Source organism: Schistocerca serialis, chromosome 8, assembly GCF_023864345.2.
Source record: "Schistocerca serialis cubense isolate TAMUIC-IGC-003099 chromosome 8, iqSchSeri2.2, whole genome shotgun sequence".
In the NCBI taxonomy this organism is placed as follows: Eukaryota; Metazoa; Arthropoda; class Insecta; order Orthoptera; family Acrididae; genus Schistocerca; species Schistocerca serialis.
The window spans coordinates 177,471,741-177,498,104 of record NC_064645.1 but is presented as its reverse complement, the minus strand read 5'-3'; the positions used below and the strand labels follow the sequence as shown (position 1 = coordinate 177,498,104).

Below are 26,364 nucleotides of genomic sequence, written 5' to 3'. Positions count from 1 at the left end.
TGGTGTCCTTAGGTTAGTTAGGTTTAATTAGTTGTAAGTTCTAGGCGACTGATGACCTCAGAAGTTAAGTCGCATAGTGCTCAGAGACATTTGAACCACTTGTAACCAAGGCCTTACACAGACAAAATCCCACACTCATTCACATTCTGTTCGGGCGTCGGCAATTGAGTATCATGTCTCATTCTCTAAAGCTGAAGTTGAAAAGTTTTCGGATGTAAATGAAAGTCGCAGGTGGAGTATGCCACCCAAATAGTGAATATTATCAATTCATGCATTCAAAAGACCTAAAACCAGTAGACGTGGCAAGACGCTCATGTTTAATGGCAATTGCGAAATAAAAATTGCATCACACTGATGCTTCTGAGTTCGTTACATTGAATCAAACTAAGAACAGTTGCGTATATCTTTAAATTTATGACACTGACTCTAGATAAAGTGTTAAATCACAATTCCTGCACATTTAGGTAGTTTATTACTCCTCACCAAGCCGACTATCGAAACTGTCTTTAGACAGAAGCAAAACCACAAAGACAGACTCACCAACAGAAGCACCATTGTGAACCATTCCATAATTTTTCAACAATTGCTACATTTCACGTATTTGTTACAAAATCAATTACAGTTAGTACTGTTGTTGTTGTTGTTGTGGTCTTCAGTCCTGAGACTGGTTTGATGCAGCTCTCCATGCTACTCTATCCTGTGCAAGCTTTTTCATCTCCCAGTACCTACTGCAACCTACATCCTTCTGAATCTGCTTAGTGTATTCATCTCTTGGTCTTCCCCTACGATTTTTACCCTCCACGCTGCCCTCCAATACTAAATTGGTGATCCCTTGATGCCTTAGAACATGTCCTACCAACCGATCCCTTCTTCTGGTCAAGTTGTGCCACAAACTTCTCTTCTCCCCAATCCTATTCAATACTTCCTCATTAGTTATGTGATCTACCCATCTAATCTTCAGCATTCTTCTGTAGCACCACATTTCGAAAGCTTCTATTCTCTTCTTGTCCAAACTATTTATCGTCCATGTTTCACTTCCATACATGGCTACACTCCATACGAATACTTTCAGAAATGACTTCCTGACACTTAAATCAATACTGGATGTTAACAAATTTCTCTTCTTCAGGAACGCTTTCCTTGCCATTGCCAGTCTACATTTTATATCCTCTCTACTTCGACCATCATCAGTTATTTTGCTCCCCAAATAGCAAAACTCCTTTACTACTTTAAGTGTCTCATTTCCCAATCCAATTCCCTCAGCATCACCCAACTTAATTAGACTACATTCCATTATCCTTGTTTTGCTTTTGTTGATGTTCATCTTATATCCTCCTTTCAAGACACTGTCCATTCCATTCAACTGTTCTTCCAAGTCCTTTGCTGTCTCTGACAGAATTACAATGTCATCGGCGAACCTCAAAGTTTTTATTTCTTCTCCATGAATTTTAATACCTACTCCGAATTTTTCTTTTGTTTCCTTTACTGCTTGCTCAATATACAGATTGAACAACATCGGGGACAGGCTACAACCCTGTCTTACTCCCTTCCCAACCACTGCTTCCCTTTCATGTCCCTCGACTCTTATAACTGCCATCTGGTTTCTGTACAAATTGTAAATAGCCTTTCGCTCCCTGTATTTTACCCCTGCCACCTTTAGAATTTGAAAGAGAGTATTCCAGTCAACATTGTCAAAAGCTTTCTCTAAGTCTACAAATGCTAGAAACGTAGGTTTGCCTTTCCTTAATCTTTCTTCCAAGATAAGTCGTAAGGTCAGTATTGCCTCACGTGTTCCAGTGTTTCTTCGGAATCCAAACTGATCTTCCCCGAGGTTGGCTTCTACTAGTTTTTCCATTCGTCTGTAAAGAATTCGTGTTAGTATTTTGCAGCTGTGACTTATTAAGCTGATAGTTCGGTAATTTTCACATCTGTCAACACCTGCTTTCTTTGGGATTGGAATTATTATATTCTTCTTGAAGTCTGAGGGCATTTCGCCTGTTTCATACATCTTGCTCACCAGATGGTAGAGTTTTGTCAGGACTGGCTCTCCCACGGCCGTCAGTAATTCCAATGGAATATTGTCTACTCCGGGGGCCTTGTTTCGACTCAGGTCTTGCAGTGCTCTGTCAAACTCTTCACGCAGTATCGTATCTCCCATTTCATCTTTATCTACATCCTCTTCCATTTCCATAATATTGTCCTCAAGTACATCCCCCTTGTATAGACCCTCTATATACTCCTTCCACCTTTCTGCTTTCCCTTCTTTGCTTAGAACTGGGTTTCCATCTGAGCTCTTGATATTCATACAAGTCGTTCTCTTATCTCCAAAGGTCTCTTTAATTTTCCTGTAGGCGGTAACTATCTTACCCCTAGTGAGATAGGCCTCTACATCCTTACATTTGTCCTCTAGCCATCCCTGCTTAGCCATTTTGCACTTCCTGTCGATCTCATTTTTGAGACGTTTGTATTCCTTTTTGCCTGTTTCACTTACTGCATTTTTATATTTTCTCCTTTCATCAATTAAATTCAATATTTCTTCTGTTACCCAAGGATTTCTACTAGCCCTCGTCGTTTTACCTACTTGATCCTCTGCTGCCTTCACTACTTCATCCCTCAAAGCTACCCATTCTTCTTCTACTGTATTTATTTCCCCCATTCCTGTCAATTGCTCCCTCATGCTCTCCCTGAATCTCTGTACAACCTCTGGTTCTTTTAGTTTATCCAGGTCCCATCTCCTTAAATTCCCACCTTTTTGCAGTTTCTTCAGTTTTAATCTACAGGTCATAACCAATAGATTGTGGTCAGAGTCCACATCTGCCCCTGGAAATGTCTTACAATTTAAAACCTGGTTGCTAAATCTCTGTCTTACCATTATATAATGTATCTGATACCTTTTAGTATCTCCAGGGTTCTTCCATGTATACAACCTTCTTTCATGATTCTTAAACCAAGTGTTAGTTATGATTATGTTGTGCTCTGTGCAAAATTCTACCAGGCGGCTTCCTCTTTCATTTCTGTCCCCCAATCCATATTCACCTACTATGTTTCCTTCTCTCCCTTTTCCTACACTCGAATTCCAGTCACCCATGACTATTAAATTTTCGTCTCCCTTCACTATCTGAATAATTTCTTTTATTTCATCATACATTTCTTCAATTTCTTCGCCATTTGCAGAGCTAGTTGGCATATAAACTTGTACTACTGTAGTAGGGGTAGGCTTCGTATCTATCTTGGCCAGAATAATGCGTTCACTATGCTGTTTGTAGTAGCTTACCCGCATTCCTATTTTCCTATTCATTATTAAACCTACTCCTGCATTACCCCTATTTGATTTTGTGTTTATAACCCTGTAGTCACCTGACCAGAAGTCTTGTTCCTCCTGCCACCGAACTTCACTAATTCCCACTATATCTAACTTCAACCTATCCATTTCCCTTTTTAAATTTTCTAACCTACCTGCCCGATTAAGGGATCTGACATTCCACGCTCCGATCCGTAGAATGCCAGTTTTCATTCTCGCGATAACGACATCCTCTTGAGTAGTCCCCGCCCGGAGATCCGAATGGGGGACTATTTTACCTCCGGAATATTTTACCCAAGAGGACGCCATCATCATGTAATCATACAGTAAAGCTGCATGCCCTCGGGAAAAATTACGGCTGTAGTTTCCCCTTGCTTTCAGCCGTTCGCAGTACCAGCACAGCAAGGCCGTTTTGGTTATTGTTACAAGGCCAGATCAGTCAATCATCCAGACTGTTGCCCTTGCAACTACTGAAAAGGCTGCTGCCCCTCTTCAGGAACCACACGTTTGTCTGGCCTCTCAACACATACCCCTCCGTTGTGGTTGCACCTACGGTACGGCTATCTGTATCGCTGAGGCACGCAAGCCTCCCCACCAACGGCAAGGTCCATGGTTCATGGGGGGGACAGTTAGTACTACTGCACAGAAAAAATGTTATAACACTTCTTACGTGGTAATTTAATTATTTAATATTATCACCGGGATTTAATAACAATATTATGTTTTGTGAAATTTGCATCCTACACAAACAGAAAAACGCTTATCTTCCACGAACTCTCTACAGATTTGTTATGCAGACTTTTTCACTTACAATGACGCCAAGACTTGCCCACAAATTTTCATTAACTTTTTATTACAATCAATTAAGTTATATCAAGTTTTCTTCTTATAATCTTCCTATCGTGTATGAAATGCTGTTTCATGCAGCATTGAAGAATGAAGTATCCACAGCTTTCCTGTGTTCACCTTACATTATTCAACGCTTACAAATCATCGCACAACGCAGATATAATATGCATGGTGACAGTAATTCTAACTGATTGAACTTGAAATTCATTAATAAGATTCTAGCAAGGCTGAAAATCCATGGGTCATCAAGATGTGCGGCCGTCACTTTCTGCCTAACACATCGTAAAATACGGGACAGATATATTTGTGTAGAGACGTGAACATCGTATGTCAGAGCATCAACTGCATGCACGAAAAATTTCCCTTACTGGCTGTAATATTCACGGAAGAAACGCGTTTGCAACACGCGACCATGTAATGGCGATAGAATCAAAGCTGTGCACATAGAGTAAATATCAGACCAGTGGCTAAAGAAGTTGGAATGAAGCAAAATATGTATAATTAAATGAAAAGCAAGTGGAAAGGATAATACATAGGCTCTTAGAAAAACGTAGACATGTGGCCCATAAACCAGATGTGCACCTGGCACATGCGCCAGAGTCGGTTCACAGTGCAAAACATTTGATGAACTAAATGGAACAGGGGAGTGCTAAAGCCGACAACAGTACTTTTCGGACTAAATGATTAGATTTGGAGTTTGTACCATACGACACAACCACAGACCTCCTAAGACAATGCAACAGTAACGACATACCAGACATGCTTTCGGTCGTTTCAAACATGGCAGCTTTGCTACTTACATCTGCGAAAATCTGACCTCGTAATATAAACCAATTTGCTAATAGGCGATGCCTACAGACAACGCCAGTAATTTGAATCGTCTCACCAAAACCGACGTCGCATTCACCGCGCGGCAGAGGATATGGAACCTATCGACGCCGCACAGAAACAGGAACCAGAGTAGTTTGAAATGAGACACAAAGGAATTATAGTCATTGGTGGCGAGTAGACATTGATTGAAATGAAGGACGAAAGTTGAAAATTCGTGCCCGACCGGAATTCGAACGCGTATCTCTGGCTTATTATGCAGATGCTCTGACCACATTTTTTATCGCATTTTCTTCGTTACTTTTCGTTGTATTTGTTCGGGACGGACGTCCCTTGGCGCTCGTTCAAGTTCATCGTTGATACACTAACTCAGTTTGTTATTGCTGAGCTACCATGCCGGCGAGCCATCCAGACACAGTGATCAGAGCTCGCCTCCCATCAGAACTAAATTCTCAACTTAACCACACACTACTAATGCAGTGACCCTCGCCCATTATCCTCATTCATCACGGCATTCACCGATTTCCGTAAGAGTTCGAGGCTGGTGATCATCTTCACTGAAGAGATCATTGGCCGTCTCGCCTTGATTGTATTTATGAAGCGTCTGTTCTTTCTGACATGACCAAAAGAACAAACACCACATACACACTGATGGGCCAAAACATTGCGACCACAGCCCACGGGGGGTCTGAATGCCTCCTGCTGTCGTTGCAGGGACGTGTTGCAATAAGGAAAGAATGTAAACCGAAGAGAGATGAATAGGCAATCATTATAGTAAATATACGTGCCGCAAATTTAGAAATCCACTGACATAAGCGATTTAGACAATGAGCATACTGTTGTGAGGCTGCAGCTGGAAACAAGAATCGTGGAAACGGCGAAGAAGCTCGTCTGTTGGCGTACTACTTTCTTAGCACCTACGGAATGTGGTTGAAGTATGGTGGTATAAAGAGTAGGCCGCATGGTATTTGGACGCCCACGTCTCATCACAAAAAGTAGACGTCGTAGGATCCCTCACTGTGCAATTCAGGACAGGCAGCGATCTATGGCTGGTGTCGTCACAAGTGGTTCGGAGCACACCTATCAAGGCTCGTTGTTTAACATGTAGTTCCGCATCATACAACCCATAGATGTTGCTGTGTTGACCCAACGACATCGTCTGTTATGATTGCAGTGGGCACAGCATCACTGAATCTTCACCGTTGATCAGTAGAAATGTGTCGCCTGTCGAGTGAATCGCATTGCTTGTTACACCAGGTCGATGACTGGATCCTTACACGCCGTCATCTGGGCGAATGGACGCACGAAACATACACCACACACAGACGCAGGCCGGTAATGGCAGAATTATGCTATGGGGTGTATTGAGTTGGGCTTCCATGTCATCTGTAGTGGAAGCAGTGAACTACGTGAGCATTATTGCGGACCACCTGCATCGCTGGGTGCTTAAAGTGTCCCCCCACGGCGATGTCGTCTTCCAGTAGGACAACTGTCCGTATTTCAAGGTCACAATCGTGCTGCAGTGAACTCACATCGGTGTGTTGGCCAGCAAATGTGTCTGAGCTATAGCCATTAGAACACATATCGTGCGCCAGCTGCATGCCCGTAAACAATCATCCAGTAATTTGCCGGAATTGTTTGTTGACCTCTGCCACATACTTCTGGAATCATGTCAAGGGCTTGAGGAATTTATGCAAGCAGAATCTCTGTTTCACTGTGTTTGGAAAGTGGAACCACACGCTATTAAACGGTTGGTTACAATGTTTTGGGCAACAGCCTTGCCGGAGTGGATACACCGGTTCCCGTGAGATCACCGAAGTTAAGCGCTGCCGGGCGTGGCCGGCATTTGGATGGGTGACCATCCAGCCGCCATGCGCTGTTGCCATTTTTTGGGGTGCACTCAGCCTCGTGATGCCAATTGAGGAGTTACTCGACCGAATAGTAGCGGCTCCGGTCAAAGAAAACCATCATAACGACTGAGACGGCGGTGTGCTGACCACACGCCCATCCTATCCGCATCCTCAACTGAGGATGACACGGTGGTCGGATGGTCACGACGGGCCACTTGTGGCCCGAAGACGGAGCGCATAATGGTTTGGTTCATCGATGTATATACTCGTAGTTTGAAATGCTTCGATACCGCGTGCTCGTGTACCGGCTACATCGCTCATTGGCTAAACGGTCGGAAACATGTGGCCATCCTTTCGCCAAATCGCACAGAGGCGACACTTACAAGATGCTGACTGAGTATAGCCGACACTGGTACAGAATGATATTAGCATAGCTTATGCAGTTACTAGTTCGCGAAACAAAATGACAGCGTAATTGGAAATCGAAAGCAGGTGGTGACCAGGCACTTTTCAACGTAAAAGTGTTAGAAAACAAAGTAAAAATATTTTGTTTCAGTAAAAACAGTTATCGCAACACACAGTGGCTCATTAATGTTGCACATACACAAGAGACAAAGTCTTGACTATGAAATATTCGTGTATCGAGTATTTCATTCGTCCAAAACATTGTACACTACAGCAATCCATAATTGAGTCAGTTACATTTCAGAGATTAGTCATTGTTCTATTTGGAGACACGACTAGACCTGACCCAAAGATCCATCATTTTCTATGACTTTCTATGACAATGATAACGAATAGTTGCTATTAGAAGGGTTTTATGTCAATAGAATTCATTCCCTTATCTCGAGGTAACTAGTTTTGGATTAGTGATTAAAATTCTTCTGGGTGTTATGCCGCGTCATTGCTAAAAATACTAACAACAGTAATAAACTAAAACCGACTTTTCGGCCGAACTGCAACGGCCTTCCTTTGGGCACCACTGGTTTTGCATGGGGATGCGTGCTTCTATTTATTACAGACTATCGATGTCTGACGTCACTGTTGTAAAACTTTTAATTGGACCTCTAATGTGATTGGGTAGTCATGACGTAAGGGAAGACGGAAGGAAAGAGGTTATTCGTGGATGTCCATGTCGTCAACGATTGGTAGCTGTCCGCCAATCAGCGTTCGGCTTCTGGTCGGCAAGTTTTCCTCCTGGTGTGCGCGGAAGTGGCCTGACAGTTGCTCTACAGCTGTTCGTGCAGATACGCCCGTGTCCCGTGTAGCTTCTGCCCCGCGACCACTCGCAGCTCATTGGACTGGGATGGCCGGCAGTCAGGACGCCGGGAGTTTGTAGTCATCTTCTCTGTCGATGTTGTCAGGCTGCTTAATAACTTCGATCGCCTCGCGTATTTTGCGTTCTCGCATCCACGATTCTTTCGCTAGTACTCGGGCTTCCTGGAACCTAATAAGTTGTCCACAGTCACGGTGGTGTTCCGCTATCGCCGATTTATTATGTTGTTGTAATCGTACATAGCGTTCGTGTTCTGCTACTCGTAAGCCGACAGGTCTCCCTGTTTCTCCTATGTAGGTAGCTCTGCACTCGCACCGTAGTTTGTAAACTCATGCAGTGTTAATATTGTTGACTACATCCTTTGTAGAACTTATCATTTCGTGGATCCTGTGACTGCTTCGAAAAATCGGTTTGAAACCTCGTCGGCGGAGGACGTTGCCTAGCCGTTCACTGACACCTTTTACATATGGTAAGTGTACCAGTGGAAGCTTCTCTTCTTTGCCTTGTTCTTGTGTTCTGCTCCCTTTGGTTTTAGCTACCTTTCTTATGATACTGTCATAATAACCGTTGGCAGGAAACGTGTGTTGTAGCTCCTTTAATTCTTCTTTGATGTCATTTTCAACGCTTATCCGGTAGGCTCGGGCAGTTAATGTATGCAGAACAGAATACTTTTGAGCTGGGTGGTGGTGCATCTCCGCGTGCAGGTACCGATTAGTTTGCGTTGGTTTCCGGTACACTTTGTGTCCCAGTTTACCTTCGGCAGCTCTGTATACTTCCACATCCAGAAATGGCAAGGTACCATTGTTTTCAGTCTCATGCGTGAACTTTATAATTTTGTGCAGGCTATGTAAGTACTGGAGGAAGCAGTGACGTCAGACATCGATAGCCTGTAATAAATAGAAGCACCCATCTCTATGCAAAAGCAGTCGTGCCCTGAGGAAGGCCGTTGCAATTCGGCCGAAACGTCGGTTTTAGTTTATTATTGTTGTTAGTTTTTTAGCAATGACGCGGCATAACACCCAGAAGAATTTTAATCGGTATGACACTGGCCGCGGAAGCCTACGTTCTTATAATAGTTTTGGATTCTCTACCGTCTGTATAATTTTGAACTTAAATGTCTTGTTTTCATGTGTGACCGTACGACAGCAGACGAGTGACGAAGTGTCGTTACCTTGTGTTGCAGCCTACGGGAACCTGGGCGCCGTGCTCAGCTCCCAGGGCCGGCTGGACGAGGCGGAGAAGGCCTTCCGGCTGGCCCTGCAGCATAGGCCCAACATGGCCGACGTCCACTACAACCTGTAAGTACCGCTGCAGCGTCATCCGGTAGCATCTTCGGTATGGCTGTACTCCATTGTCAAGTTTTCTAGATACCAGTTTTGCTTTTTCACCTGGAGCTACGACAACTTGTAAGGTGATTATTTTGAAGTTTACCAGCTTAATAAGTGTTACATGCCGTTTCGAGATTGAAACCAGCTGACGTGAACTTCTTGTCACGATATTTATGTTGAGAACCAGACAGCCACATTCAGCTTTACGACTGCCCATTGTCGAGTGAGGCTATGATGGTCTTGAGGCAGTAGGAGCTTTATTGAACTCTGTGCCCATGTAACTTCTGACAGTGTCACAAACGGTCACAAAAGGACGCAATAGATTAGATGTTCTTCCTACTCCACAGATTCACAGTAAAGAGATTCACAACGATGTAGCAAAAGACTTATCCCTCACAATATCATGGTGGTGAGGTATTTCATGCCCACCATTCCACAGTATTGTAATCTATTCATGTACTTTACATTTTAAAATCTTGAAATAGACATTTATTCTTTTTAATGATATCTTATAGCATATTTCGTAATTGTTTTGAATTTTTCAGTAAAACGTAACCAAAAAATTTAAGTCTTAGTAGCAAATGCAGCTTTTCGCGACACATGTCACGGTCATATTTTCAGGTTCAGGATACTTCTTACACACCCATATACGCTTGAAGCGAGTGTTGTGTATGAAACTCAACGACAACTAACGAAATGTGTGTTTTCAAATTTCTGTTTTGTGTCCATAAAATACCCCTTCTCTCTGAGTACATATTACAGAAATTGCGTTGGTGCTGCCAAGAATGGGCTAAAAGATATTTTCCGGTTCTGGACACTAGTTGTACATCTGTATCTATTTAAGTAGGACGTTGTTAATAAATGCTAATAACAATAAACGAAATTTGCGACATTTTTAATTTTTTTGTGACGGACAAAACGTACGCTCCCTTTGGTAAGTACGCTTGATGGAAAATAGTGTTACACGCATACTTTTGTATTACACATATTTTCATTTAAAAGGAAATTACAAACTTATCACAAAATTTTAAATTCTTCTGGACCTGCATCGTTGTATACGTCTTGTTTAAGCCAAAACTCTGCTTTGTGTAGGAGTTGTTATTATTGTGACTTTATTTTCATTGGTTGTAGGCCTATATCGGCTCAAATGCCATTTTCAAGCACTCTCCAACATATAGTACGATATTTAGAGCATATATATGTGAGTTTTCGTAATAAATAATTATTTTGTACATTTGGCGTACGACTTACTTCCATGGTACGCTGTTGACGCTCTTGCTGTCAGATATCGTACTTGGTACGTTTCTAAGCAAAGCACAGGTGAAATTGTCACAAAATGTGTAAATGTACGATACATTGAGGCGTAAATGATAATTCTTAGGATATGGCAGCAAAGTATATCCAAGGGAAAACCAGTTCACATCACTTCTTTATATTCATCACGTTACTTCACTGAAGATGTGCCGAAATCAGGTTCTCTGTAACAATCACATTATTTGATACTATTTTTACTATTTAGGGAGGAATGTTGTTCCTTGACTATAGTTCGCCTAGGAACATATGGTCTTTCTTGTTCATAGCCTAGTGACGAATTTTAGAATCCCTTGGGGGAATACGCCCTAGAGACCGCCATAAGAACAATCCGGTATTTTCTTATGTTTTTGTTGCTGTGGGGCATGAGGTTGTGCTTTGTGCAGTGTTTGCAAATACGAGTATTACTTCGACATATTTAAGTGCTCAGTTATGTTAAATCTATGTGGAGGATACTGTTAATTCTTCATTATCGGACTTTCATAGTGAGTAAAATTCTGTATATTTTTATCACTAGTTACATAACCTGTGGAAGGTTAAGCGATATATCGTCGTCGTGCACTATGTTGTACCTTGAAGAGGAAATTATGCCACCATGGAACATATGATAGTTCCAAACGAACAGAATTTCTTTAACCTCTTAATTTTACTAGCCTTGAAAATGAAAATATTATTGGTTTCCAGTTACTTCCAATTCAAAATGAATTTAATCTGTAACTGATTTTCAATAACATCTCTATTTGATGTCACTTATTGACCACAGTATTGTAATGCAACAATTAGATTATTAAATACACTAATGACAAGATTTTCTCGATTGTTGTGTTTCTAAATTTCATCAGACTATTTGTTCCTTTAAATACTTGTGTTCCCTGGAACATGTTGCACGTTTGTAAACCCCTTATGTTGATTTTATAATTTCAGAAAGAGACTCCACTACTCAAAAATGAATGTACCACCATGTAAACATAGAATGAGAACACATACTCTAACACACCAAAAAACTACCCACCACAAAAAAATTACCCGAATGGGAGGGAAATAAGTAGATCGGATATACATGTACAGACAAACAAAAAATTACAATTTCAGAAAAATAAGGTGATTTATTTAAGAGAAAGAGCTTCACAAATTGAGCAAGTCATTAATTCGTTGGTCCACCTGTGGCCATTATGCAAGCAGTTATCTCACCTGACACCGACAGAGTTGTGGGATGTGCTCCTGAGTGATAGCATGGCAACGTCTAATTGGTGCGATAGTTCATCAGAATCCAGAACTGGTTTGAGGACTCTGCCCATAATGCCTCACACATTCTCATTTGGGGAGAGGTAAGGCGACATTGCTGGCCAAGGAGTTCAAGGAAAGCACGAAGACAGGCAGTAGAAGCACTCGCCGAGTGCGGGTGGGCATAACCTTGCTGAAATGTAAGCCCAGGACGGCTTCTCGTGAAGGGCAACAGAAGGGGGCTTGGAATGACGTCGACGTACCACTGTTATATAAGGGTGCCGCGGATGACAATCAAAGGGGTCCTGCTGTGGAAAGAAGTGGTACACCAGACCATCGCTACTGGTTGTTGGGCCATTTGGCGGGCAGCTGGCAGATTGGTATTGCACCGCTGTCTGGGGCATCTCCGGACGTTTCTTCCCTAGTCATCTGGATTCATTTCGAAGCGGGGCCGATCGTGCCAAGTGGCTCTGTTAATCAAGACTCGTATTTAGCCTATGTAGGCTCTACTATCAGTCACTGAGGTGCCGCAGTGGAAGACACTAGCCCCCAGTTCAAATCCATGTCTGACTATCAGTGATCTCTGTGCATTGGTTAAGGACAGTGCTGCGATATTGCCCTAAAGGAAACGATAGCAATGTCGTTCCCCAATTCGACCTTCTGATACCTATCTAATGACGTCGAATGGGCGCTTCGGGCGCTTCACCGTAATCTTGCTAGTCTCGTATCTTCCTGCATGACGTCATCAAGTTCTCAGTGCTGAGTCTTAATTTGTCTGCTGTTTTCCACTCTTCTGATTGAATCTTACAATAGCTGCCTCAACTGATGCGTGAGTATAGACACCGTCCGGTAGATGTTCGTCTGTTTCAAATGGAATTAAATGCGGTTCAAGTCGAAGTGTCACTCGATGGCTCAGTGATAACCAGTAAAACACCTCATATAAACATCAAGAATGTAATGAACATTGATTACAAAACACTCCACGCGTCAAGAAGGAAAATAATAACGTGGAATATACTCGTATTTTCCCATATGAACTCTACGTCATATACGATTGAGACGAATCAGTTATTGAACACAAGCAGCACTTAAAAAAAGAAAGGGGAAAAATTCTAAACAGTAAGTGGAATATTGGTTCTGTTAATACACTTTAATAACAAGAAGAAAAATGTAAATGAACACAACAAATTGCTTGCGCATGGCATGAAGAAAACTTTCATTTCATGCAGAAGTACCACTTCAATTCCCTAGTTTCCAATACAGGAATAAGATTTTATTTTTAAGTTTTTAAGAAGTAAAATATTATGTCGATCTTAAAAAAAATTTGTTCCCACTGAAGAAGATGCAAGTTTTGGTTTTAAGAGGAAGAAGGAGTATTTCAGCCAGTTTCAAAGTGGATAATTTCGTTTTGTACAATTTTTGTAACAGTCATAGTTGATAATACTTTTAATATTAGACTTGAGATAAAAAGTTAAGGTAAAATGAAATATCAACAAATAATTATTTATGTAGTTAACCCAGAGTGTTACTATTTAAATTTAAAATTCCTAAAACTATACCTGAATTTTAAATAATGTCAATACATGTCACTTGCTTATTCAGGTACAATTTTAACAATTTCAAATTTTAAGTATTTTTATCTTATTATCAATAGAAATGAATTGGTACCCGAAATAAAAGCAACAAACTGAGCTTTCTAGAAGCTGCGTTTATTTTGCCACAAAACGGTAGATGTAGGCCATAGTAGAGTAGAAACAATGTAACGAATACAGAACGTAAACAACTACAATACGCATAATGCTAGACAAAAACTTTCATCCTTTTTTTTCCAACTTAACGGATTTGCACACATGTTCTGACAACTGGTTAATGTGCTCAGTATCGGCAACAATAGAGGCCTGACAACGACGGGGAATGTTTTGAATGATGTCATCAATCTCACGTTGAGGCAATAACGCCCGTTCTTCCTGCAAAGCTGCTCGCAAGTTTTGGAGAGTGACTGGTGGATGCTGACGTGATGCAACCCGTCTCCCGAGCGCATTCCATACGTGCTCCGTGGGATTCAAATCGGGAGAGCGATCAGGCCACGCCGTGCATGCAATATCTTTCGTTTCCAAGAAAATATCGACAACCGGTGCTCTATGGGGTCGAGCAGTATCGTTCATCAATACGAGGTCTGGGTCCACACCTCCTCGCAACAGCCGCACATTAGGTCCCAAGATGTCGTCGCGATACTTGACAGCGATTAAGGATACAGGGCACTTTTCCGGCACAATATTATGTAAAAATCAATACTTATTTTTCAGGCACTGTTTATAATATATATGTTTTACAGATTTTTTGTTGATATCTTATTATGGAGCAAACTTTCCAAACGAATTGGAAGTATTTTGAATGTGTTTTCAACCTGCTTAGTGCTATTAAAAAAATTATACGGAAACTGATGCATTTTTTTTTTCCAAACTGCTTCCGCCAATGGAAGTGCCATTAAATCCAATTTTATACATTTGCGGGAGACCAAATTTTTACCAGATAAGCATGACATGATGGCTGAAGTACTAGACCTATTTAATTATACCTATTATGTATATTACAAGGATAAAAGAATCACATCTTACTTTTTTATTTTTATGAATTTTTCCTAATAAAAGTGTTATTTTCCTATAATTTAGTTGATTCTGCAATAAAGCTTAGGTCTACTATGTACGTGTGGACTATTGCAAGTTACAGAAAAAATTACAACAATGCTTTATAAACTTTAGGAAATATTTGTAGCTGAATTCTGAAAAATACAAATTGCGGGAAATAGCAAATGAAGATATGAGTCCAATTAAACTGTGCCTCAGAACATTCCTGAAGCAGAGCCCTCATCCTACAGCATTCCTTCATCCTCAAGCTTCCTCTTGGCATTCCTTTTGGCACTTCGTGCCTCTTTGGTAACTTGAAGAGCGAATCTTTTAGCTTCATGCACCCGTTGTCTGCCACACGCAAGCAACTGATCTTCCATATTAGAGCCACATTTTATGTCTAAAGGACTTCCAACCTTCCTATCACTCCATTATTGGAACATATTACTGCATCTAGTACACCAACTTTTAATGTATTTAATCCTGCAAAAGCATTCTTGGGTAATCTTTCCCATATGCAATGGTTGAAACTTTCACTTGTATTCTCCCCCATGAAGACATTTACTAAGCAAAACAGGGTCACTTGGGTCTCTAAAAGTTGGTTTTATTTCATTCATAACAGGCTCAGAAAGAGAATGCTTATGATGGTATATCTGACCACTTTCTTTTGCTTTTTGGTAACCACACCAAGAATCTGCTCCTTTAGGGTTAAGTCCGTGAACAGGGTGGTCATCTGTGGACAACTGATGAAAGTAGGTGACCCATACAGCTTTTCCCATTGCTGTAACATCATTCAGAGGTGTAATTCGTCTAATAGCCAATCCATAACAACTCTGAAGAAGGTCTATTTCAGTTTCTGTCAATCTGCATCGGCCAGACAGAGATTTTCCATCAGATAGCAACTTTCCTTTCATTTCTCTTCGTAGCTTCCCCAACCTAGTGCCAATCCTCTTTTGCAAATGTCCAGAAGTCTCCAGTTTTTTCATCAAGGTATCACCATAAACATTGAACTCATTAATTTTATTGAAAGCTTTAGAGTCCCCATCGCCTAGGCACTTCGTATATCCAACGTTATAAACGGGCACCGGCCTCTGAAATATTTTAGAGCTCCATCACACTCCATACCTCCACTGTAACCATCATAATTCCTAGAACACTGAAGTTCAATATGTCCTTCAGTGTGAAACGTCCCCTTAGAAAAATTGTGCAAGACTGTGCTTAAACTGACACACAATATTTTTGGCGCAATGCAATCTGACTTTCAGTAATCCCTACAAAAGAATGGCCCTGACTAACGTTAACCTATACGTTTCACAAATCACTTACCTCACAAAAATCTTCGTTACTCTAACTACTGCAATACAGCGAGCGCCACTACTGCCAGCTAAATAAAAGATTCAAACTACTGAAGGCACTAACTACTGGTAGGCATAGTTAGCAAAATGAAAGATTTTGATAGAGAACAAACAATGTATTTACCTCAATAGTGTTCAAAAACGATTATATATATATATATATATATATATATATATATATATATATATATATATATATATATATATATCAGTTCATGACATCCAGTCTTACAAATTTACTGTCTCTGATGGTCACACGTCCAGATCATCCGCTCTCAAAACTCCGCCATCTCTCTCACCACATCCACCACTACTGGCGGCTCACCTCCAACTGTGCAACGCTATGCGCTGTTAACAGCCAACTGCCCAGCACTACAATAGCAAATTCCAACAATGCCACCCAGCCACAGACTGCACACAGCACAGCCAGTGATTATCATACAGAGCGCTACGTGGCGTTACCAATAATAAAACATAAACAGCCTACTTACATAGCCCCATGCTCCCCACAAAAAATTTTACAAATTGTTTTGGGCAGTGGCCAATACAGATTTGAAAAATTTTTTCATAATTACAATAACAAAGAAATCAAATGCACACACTTATCGATACAATGTTGGTCAAAAGCTAAAGCTTTCTCACAGTCCATAAAGACAGTCCTGATCGTTCATCAGAGTAAAATTGCAGTGTTTTTCTCAAAGTCTGAGCAGTAAAAGAGAATGCACGCGGAAGTAGTGGATTTCCATGCAGTCTTGAAGAAGTTGAGTTGTCCTTCCAATGGAAAGACAGTGCTGACTCTTGACATGCAGACAGGTAATGGGCCACAACAGAGCAAACCCACAGAAGAGTCAGTCGAAGTTCTGAAGAATATTGGTGGGTAAGTCATCACAGAGCAGACCCACTGCAGTCCTAGTAGAGAGTATGGTATTGTTGTGCTACAAAGAAAAGCTGTCTCATTGTAGCTATACCACAAATGTTACTACTAAAACATGTTTTACTTTCCAGAAGAATTCAGAAAAACTGAGCAGATATAAAGCAGATACAGCACAAAAGCAACAATGTAAATTGTGTCACACATTAGTAGCGTCGTGATATAATCGTGTAGCTGTCACATAAACTAACCACTGTGTCATCTGGTATCTCACAGAAAGTACTTTAAATCCAGAATGTATTTTCAAGTAAACCAAAATGTTGCATTAAAATCTCATTAGCAGTATATCTTCTAAGTATGTAAGCCTTATTGTCGTTAATTAATCGTGCAACTAAAAAGCAAGAGTACACACACAATAACACTGTGTCGTCTGTTCACTATAACAATGCACTCGTAATTACTGTCTAAATATGTTCCCTAGGTTCTTGACTGGATAGTTAACTTCAAACATTGTTGCATGTTAATAGTTTCTAAGTGTGACAAATTGTACAAGTAATGTGAAGCGAAAAATATTATGGCAGAGGCTAAGTTAAAAAGCAGATTATCTCTCAAGAAACGATTTTATATGCAAAATGATCCTTTACCCTTTCTAGTGCACAGAGTTTCAACTTCAAAGTAATTATCATGTTGTATACGTCGGTAAGAAATGCTAAAATTTTTCTCAAAGTTAGCGTCTATGTTATTTTTCGCTGAGCCAGCCGGCGCACGTGGCTGCCTGCGGTGCGAGTCATTGTCTGTCTCTTTGTTGGCGCGCATCGTTATTGGGATTAGGAGACCTAACTACCTTGTCGAGAGGGCTCTGCCCTGTTTGAATCCCGCCAGTTCTGATGCAATTCAGGTCTGTCGTTACGATCATATCGTCTGTCGTCATGTCGGTAGATCCCATAGTTTCTTTCTTGTCGGTCACGTGGTGGAGAATTTCTCCCTGAATTGTAACTGCGCGGTGGACCGTCGCGTCTCAAGTTATTCTGTCTCCCTTGATAATAATTATTTTGGTTCCCATATTGTCTGTTTCTCTGATTGTCTCCGTGATAGTCATTACTGCGGAGAGGTGATCTTTCCCTGTAATTATTACTACTCTGCCAACGGTTGTCATATGGGTGGTGTCTCTTTTGGTCACGATTTACGTTGTAAGAATAGCCTTGTCGTGTCCATTTATTATTTCTGTCATCGCGGAATTGTGACGGATGTGACCTGTAATTGTTGTGCTCCTGTTTTCGTGTTCCGCGATTGTCAGTATCAATTTCCAATTCTTGTAACAGTCCCTGAAAAGCTTCAATGTCGTCTTTGCAACGTCCTGCTAAAATAATATGTCGTAAATGTTCAGGTAATTTGATTAAGCAAATGCGGATGAGTTCTGAGGGGCTGTATGGGTTTGACAGGTACTGATTCATGTGCAACATGTCTTCAAAATATTTTACAAGACTGGAAAATTCAGATTGTTCGAAATGTTTCATCATTATGATGCTATGTTTTACTCGGTCTTGTGTAGCTTGAGACCAATACGCTGAGAGGAAGGCATGATAAAATTCTCCTTCACTGTGGCAATCGTGAATGACCGATCACATTTTTACAGCTGGTTCATTCTCTAAATAGCTACACATAAATTCTAATCTGTGCTCTAATGACCAGTTGGGGGGGGGGGGGGGGAACAATGATAGAATTGTTGAAGCCACGCTTGTGGATGAATGTCATTCCCAGAATTCTTAAATGTTTTGAATTTTCGTGGAGTAATGAACAGCTTATAGTCAAAATCATCATGTCAGCAAGTCGCATGTCGGTCATTGTTACGTCGTTTCGGCGTTTAACAGCCAACTGCCCAGCACTACAATAGCAAATTCCAACAATGCCACACAGCCACAGACTGCACACAGCACAGCCAGTGATTTTCATACGGAGCGCTACCAATAAGAAAACATAAATAGCCTACTTACAAGTGTTACCATGCCAGGTATGGCAGTACTTAGACAAGCAGTCAACATAAACAACTTTTCCATTCTCCAGAGAAGTAGCACTTGAAAGACCATTCAAGGATCGATGTCCTCGACACTGCCACTTCCCATCAAGTGCAACATCAATGTCCCTCGTTCCACTAATATTTACAGTTTCTTCTACTGCACGTTTCTTAGATACTTTAGACACAACCGTCAAGGCAACTAATAGTATTTTTATCTACTTGCTGAACCTTCTGGGAGGAGGAGGAAGGTACATCAAACCACAAAACGTTTTAGCAGCCTTTTTTTCCTTTTCCTATTGCAGGCATTGCATACACTATCTTCAAGTTCACATCATATGAATTATGCACGATGTTCAAAGTCATTTTTGAGGTATATGTATTGCAGGATCTACACAGAACAACTGATTTTAACGCTAAGCCCTTCCTGCTACATTGTTGCTCAGTTACTTCCAGACAGCCTACACCATCACATCGTTTACATTTCGCCACTTCCTTTATCAAAGAAGATAAGATGCCCACATAAACAACAACAAATCCACTACAAACAGCATCACTGCGCACAAAAATTTGAACCAGCTGGAGTTGAGCCATGTGGGAGTTTCTTCCCTGAAGAACTGATACATAGGATACTTTAAAAAGTGTGGCTAGCTTTGTTTGTGTACTGGTTACCACGGAATTTCCATTTATTGAATTTCTTGATGCGTGGTATAGTTCGTATTTATTGCGCACTAAAGAATATGTACTTCCACAAATACATGTAGCAGTTGGGCCACAAACATTGAGTAACATGTGAACGAACTGCTTCAGTGAGACAAAAGTAAATTCTAGCAAAGAGATCATTTACGGTCACTAGAAACCTGCACTCTTTTAATATATACAATGTATCATACGTATAATCGCTGGAAACAGAAAGTTCACGGCTCTTTTCGAAATAATACTGGTTCGTGTAACAGAAATAAAGGGGGCGTGGTGGCATACATGACCATAACTTTACAATTTGGTATATACTGGTCATTTTTCATTTGAAAACCAAAAATGTATATATCAATGTAATCAGGAAAGACTACAGCATTTAATAAAGTAGTAGAAAACTTCGATTTTTCTATCATTTATAAGTATCCTATATTCGCCTTGTGGATTCACCCAAACAATTTCATGGAGAGGGTATTCAACGGGTCAACATAATCCCTGCCGATACAATTAGGGATCCTCCTCGATATTTCTCTGTTACCACAATGTTTGTATCCATAAACCGTGTTCATCGTTCTCTCCAGATGCGAATCCATTGAGAATCACTCTAGAGACTAAATCGGGACTAAACTGTGAAAAGAGAATTGGCCCACCGTTTCACCGACCAGGTGGCATGGTGACTGCTCCACTATAGACGTTCCCATCTGTGAAGATACTCTAGAGGTAAAGAGACAGCAGCCCTCTAACAATAAAGACCACTTTGCTGAAGCCTTCTGTACACCGTTTGTCTCGATGCGAGATGTCCAATGTATGCTGCGAGGTCAGATGCCAGTTGCCTTGCAGCACTATCATGGTACCGTCGTGCACTTACAGCCAAATAACGGTTCTCTCTCTCTGATATCACACACGGTCGGCTCTGCCCTGGTCTTCCGATACTGTTTCGGTATCTACAAACTGTCGCTATTTCCGAGAAGCAACAGAACGATTCACATTAAGTCGTCGGGCAACATTAGCTTGCGACTGTCCTGCTTCCATTCTTCGTACAGTCCTTCACCGCAGAGGGTCTGGTAGGCATATTCTCCATGGCATACTGCACCATCTGTAACTGTGTATGTGGACCATCCCACAAACACTACCCCGTTTGATAGATGCCCTGACGTCATCGTTGGCGTGGTTGTCCATTGACTGGAATGTCATCGTCCTAGCAGAACACGATCATACGGACGTCTGTTGACAGTTTGTAAGATTATATCGTGAATTAGACGCAGGACGGGAAAATAGTAGTTTGTTGCTTTAATTTTGGACACCCAGTCAAGTTATTTATTGATGCTCTATTTTTAGATTTGTAATTAATTGTTAAATGTGATGGTAGAAAGTTACGTGTGTCTGTTTGCAAACAAGACTGTTAAAATAAAGCTTTTACAAAATTTATGCAGTTTCAGTGTCTGACGTGACAAATGTGCTGCCTATTATTGAGATTTTAGTTATTTCAGGAAAATAGAAACATACCTGAAGTAAGCTAGCTGAACAGTGCATAATCTTGAGAGTGCCCAGATGGTCTGAAAGAAGTGGTATGACACACACACACACACACACACACACACACACACACACACACACACACTCAGTAACAACAACAACAACAAAAGTGGTAGTAAATTGACAGACAAGGAATCCAAAAATCTCAGGATCCACCCTCGATGTGACTATCATGTTTCTTTGAACCTTTTCACATCTTTCACTTCTGGCAGTGTTCCTTATTGTGAAAACTGCAGAGTTGTACAATGGTTCGACATCCATCTCAGACTGTATCCCAATGTAACTGACTGTAAGTAGGCAGACACTGCCAGTTCTGGCTCAACAGTTGTTAATATCAGCATCAGCATTCCAGGAATCACTCACATCGGTAAGAGCATCCCTGAGATCACAACGTCAGTGGAATTTTTCCTGGAATTCCCTTTCCCTCCCTTAATTTCGTGGAATTTCCTCCACATTCCCCTTCCCCCTCCACCTGTGGTCAGTGGCGTTATATGTCTGTGCCCCCATCATCATGCTCCCAGCCACCCACTGTGGCGTTCTGGGGCAACTGCGTTTGAGCCACCGGCATACAAGATCAGTCTTCCACCCCTCAAGAAGCTGTAATTTTTACAATGCTTTTTGCATATCATGTTGTCGATAGGGTGAAGGGGCCCCACTTCTTTTGTGAAATATGTTTTCCATTATAGCTCAATGGTCTGAAGTGAGAGGATTAGGATGTGTGTATTTGGTGTAGTTTTTATTATTATTAAAACTGTAATAGTTTCATTATTTGCTGTAATGAGAAGCTGAATTAAAAATTATAACTTTTATTATTATTCCCACTATGTGTGTTTCATCATTTGCTGTAGTGGGAAGCCGAAATAAATGTGACGAGGTAATATACTTTGACAGTATCTAATAATTACATCATAGCATAGTCTGAAAAGGCAGAAAATGTTAGTTGATCAGCAGCAAATCTGGAAACTGGGAAAATGTTAGGCAACTGGTAGTATTGGTTATATAGCTGGAAAACTTGTAGGACACCAAATCTAGAAATTTGCAAACTGGATATACAGTTGGCAAATAGGTGGGAAGCCAAATCCAGAAATGGATAAAATAGGCCATAAAACTGGGAAATATCTAGGATGCATAATCAAGAAATCGGCAAACTGGCTGGAAAATTTGCAAAGCAATATGATGCCAAACACAGAAATTAGTAAATTTGGCCAATTGGTATACTGAAATATCCATAAATTGGAAAATTGACTGTAAAATTTGTATATTAGTAGGACACAAAAGTCGGAAATTGGCAAGATAGGCCAAGATACAGAAGTATTAGCCAAAAGTAACTGAACGATTCGACGCAGATGTGTATGTGCTTGCTGCGTAAATGTGTTCATTTTTGCAGAAAAAGATATGTGCAATGGAAATGTGTATTTACACAGCTGGCAGATATACAGAAAAATAAAGTGTTCAATTCTTTTTGGCTAGTGCATCTGCGTTTTGGCCTGTCCTACAAATTTTGCCATTGGCGGCCGAGGACTTCCGGCATAAGAAGTCAGCCTCATTCTGCCAACGGCCTTGTCAAAGAGGGCGGAGGAGCGGGTAGAGGTTCAGGGCACTCTTGTCCTAGGGGTGGGAAATTGCCCCTAAAGGCGGAAGAATCAGCAATGATCAACGACATGAGGATGCAGAAGGCAATGGAAACCACTGCATTAAAGACACGTAACATGTATCCACATGTCGGACATATGGCCTGTAATTGAAGAAGTGTCATGATGATCTCTCCATTGGCAAAAGATTCCGGAATAGTCCCCCATTCGGATCTCCGGGAGGGGACTGCCAAGGGGGAGGTATCCATGAGAAAAAGATTGAATAATCAACGAAAAGATAACGTTCTACAAGTCGGGGCGTGGAATGTCAGAAGCTTGAACGTGGTAGGGAAACAAGAAAATATGAAAAGGGAAATTCAAAGGCTCAATGTAGATATAGTAGGGGTCAGTGAAGTGAAGTGGAAGGAAGACAAGGATTTCTGGTCAGATGAGTATCGGGTAATATCAACAGCAGCAGAAAATGGTATAACAGGTGTAGGCTTCGTTATGAATAGGAAGGTAGGGCAGAGGGCGTGTTACTGTGAACAGTTCAGTGACCGGGTTGTTCTAATCAGAATCGACAGCAGACCAACACCGACAACGATAGTTCAGGTATACATGCCGACGTCGCAAGCTGAAGATGAACAGATAGAGAAATTGTATGAGGATAATGAAAGGGTAATGTACTATGTAAAGGGGGACGAAAATATAATAGTCATGGGCGACTGGAATGCAGTTGTAGGGGAAGGAGTAGAAGAAAAGGTTACAGGAGAATATGGGCTTGGGACAAGGAATGAAAGAGGAGAAAGACTAGTTGAGTTCTGTAACAAGTTTCAGCTAGTAATAGCGAATACCCTGTTCAAGAATAACAAGAGGAGGAGGTATACTTGGAAAAGGCCTGGAGATACGGGAAGATTTCAATTAGATTACATCATGGTCAGACAGAGATTTCGAAATCAGATATTGGATTGTAAGGCGTACCCAGGAGCAGGTATAGACTCAGATCACAATATAGTAGTGATGAAGAGTAGGCTGAAGTTCAAGACATTAGTCAGGAAGAATCAATACGCAAAGAAGTGGGATACGGAAGTACTAAGGAATGACGAGATACGTTTGAAGTTCTCTAACGCTATAGATACAGCAATAAGGAATAGCGCAGTAGGCAGTACAGCTGAAGAGGAATGGATATCTCTAAAAACGGCCATCACAGAAGTTGGGAAGGAAAACATAGGTACAAAGAAGGTAGCTGCGAAGAAACCATGGGTAACAGAAGAAATACTTCAGTTGATTGATGAAAAGAGGAAGCACAAACATGTTCCGGGAAAATCAGGAATACAGAAATACAAGTCGCTGAGGAATGAAATAAATAGGAAGTGCAGCGAAGCTAAGACGAAATGGCTGCAGGAAAAATGTGAAGACATCGAAAAAGATCTGATTGTCGGAAGGGCAGACTCAGCATACAGGAAAGCGAAAACAACCTTTGGTGACATTAAAAGCAACGGTGGTAACATTAAGAGTGCAACGGTAATTTCACTGTTAAATGCAGAGGAGAGAGCAGATAGGTGGAAAGAATACATTGAAAGCCTCTATGAGGGTGAAGATTTGTCTGATGTGATAGAAGAAGAAACAGGAGTCGATTTAGAAGAGATAGGGGACCCAGTATTAGAATCGGAATTTAAAAGAGCTTGGAGGACTTACAGTCAAATAAGGCAGAAGGCATAGATAACATTCGATCAGAATTTCTAAAATCATTGGGGGAAGTGGCAACAAAACTACCATTCACGTTGGTGTGTAGAATATATGAGTCTGGCGACATACCATCTGACTTTCGGAAAAGCATCATCCACACAATTCCGAAGACAGCAAGAGCTGACAAATGCGAGAATTATCGCACAATCAGCTTAACAGCTCATGCATCGAAGCTGCTTACAAGAATGATATACAGAAGAATGGAAAAGAAAACTGAGAATGCGCTAGGTGACGAACAGTTTGGCTTTAGGAAAAGTAAATGGACGAGAGAGGCAATTCTGACGTTACGGCTAATAATGGAAGCAAGGTTAAAGAAAAATCAAGACACTTTCATAGGATTTGTCGACCTGGAAAAAGCGTTCGACAATATAAAATGGTGCAAGCTGTTCGAGATTCTGAAAAAAAGTAGGGGTAAGCTATAGGGAGAGATGGGTCATATACAATATGTACAACAACCAAGAGGGAATAATAAGAGCGGACGATCAAGAACGAAGTGCTCGTATTAAGAAGGGTGTAAGACAAGGCTGTAGCCTTTCGCCCCTACACTTCAATCTGTACATCGAGGAAGCAATGATGGAAATAAAAGATAGGTTCGGGAGTGGAATTAAAATACAAGGTGAAAGGATATCAATGATACGATTCGCTGATGACATTGCTATCCTGAGTGAAAGTGAAGAAGGATTAAATGATCTGCTGAACGGAATGAACAGTCTAATGAGTACACAGTATGGTTGAAAGTAAATCGGAGGAAGACGAAGGTAATGAGAAGTAGTAGAAATGAGAACAGCGAGAAACTTAACATCAGGATTGATGGTCACGAAGTCAATGAAGTTAAGGAATTCTGCTACCTAGGCAGTAAAATAACCAATGACGGACGGAGCAAGGAGGACATCAAAAGCAGACTCGCTATGGCAAAAAAGGCATTTCTGGCCCAGAGAAGTCTACTAATATCAAATACCGGCCTTAATTTGAGGAACAAATTTATGATGATGTACGTCTGGAGTACAGCATTGTATGGTAGTGAAACATGGACTGTGGGAAAACTGGAACAGAAGAGAATAGAAGCATTTGAGATGTGGTGCTATAGACGAATGTTGAAAATTAGGTGGACTGATAAGGTAAGGAATGAGGAGGTTCTACGCAGAATCGGAGAGGAAAGGAATATGTGGAAAACACTGATAAGGAGAAGGGGCAGGATGATAGGACATCCGCTAAGACATGAGGGAATGACTTCCGTGGTACTAGAGGGAGCTGTAGAGGGCAAAACTGTAGAGGAAGACAGATTGGAATACGTCAAGCAAATAATTTAGGACGTAGGTTGCAAGTGCTACTCTCAGATGAAGAGGTTAGCACAGGAATCGTGGCGGGCCGCATCAAACCAGTCAGTAGACTGATGACCAAAAAAAAAAAGCTAATTTTGCCAATTTATGTATTTGGTGTCTTACCAACTTGCAAATTTTAGAGCTAGTTTGCCAATTTCTGAATTCGATGTAGTACGTATTTGCCAATGGTATGGACAGTTTTACTAAAATATTTGTTTTGGATTTCAGCAATATGTCAGTTTTAGAGCCGGTTTCCAGATTTGGAATCCTACCAATTTGCAACTTATATGGCCTATTTTACCAGTTTCTGGATCTGACATCCTATCAGTTTGCCAATTGTACATCCAATTTGCCAGTTTGTAGATTTAGTGTCCTACCAACTTTCAATTTTACAGCCAGTTTTAATGACTTGCGCGAGTTGGGACCCTACCAATTTGTCAGTTGTACTGCCAGTAATATCAATTTCCCAGCTATATACAAATATCTGGATTTGGTGCCACTGAGCAAATGTTTTGAATCGTTTTACAGACTACCCAATGATATCATTATTTTATAATGTTAGACTTCCTTATGTGTAGTTTTAACTCTCCTTCTCGCTACAGCGAATGATGAAACTCACGTAAATGGAATAATAATGAAAATTAATTTGTTATAAC

At 41.0% G+C, this 26,364-nt stretch overlaps 1 protein-coding gene across 1 annotated transcript in view; it reads left to right on the top strand.

Annotated features, from left to right (window-relative positions):
• The window catches only part of LOC126416907 (protein O-mannosyl-transferase TMTC2-like), a 297,814-nt gene that overhangs the window by 105,162 nt on the left and 166,288 nt on the right, over window positions 1-26,364 (top strand). Inside the window, exon 2 of the mRNA XM_050084790.1 lies at window positions 9,288-9,402. Within this exon, the coding sequence (XP_049940747.1) occupies window positions 9,288-9,402 (115 nt within the window). The remainder of the gene's footprint in view (window positions 1-9,287; window positions 9,403-26,364) is intronic.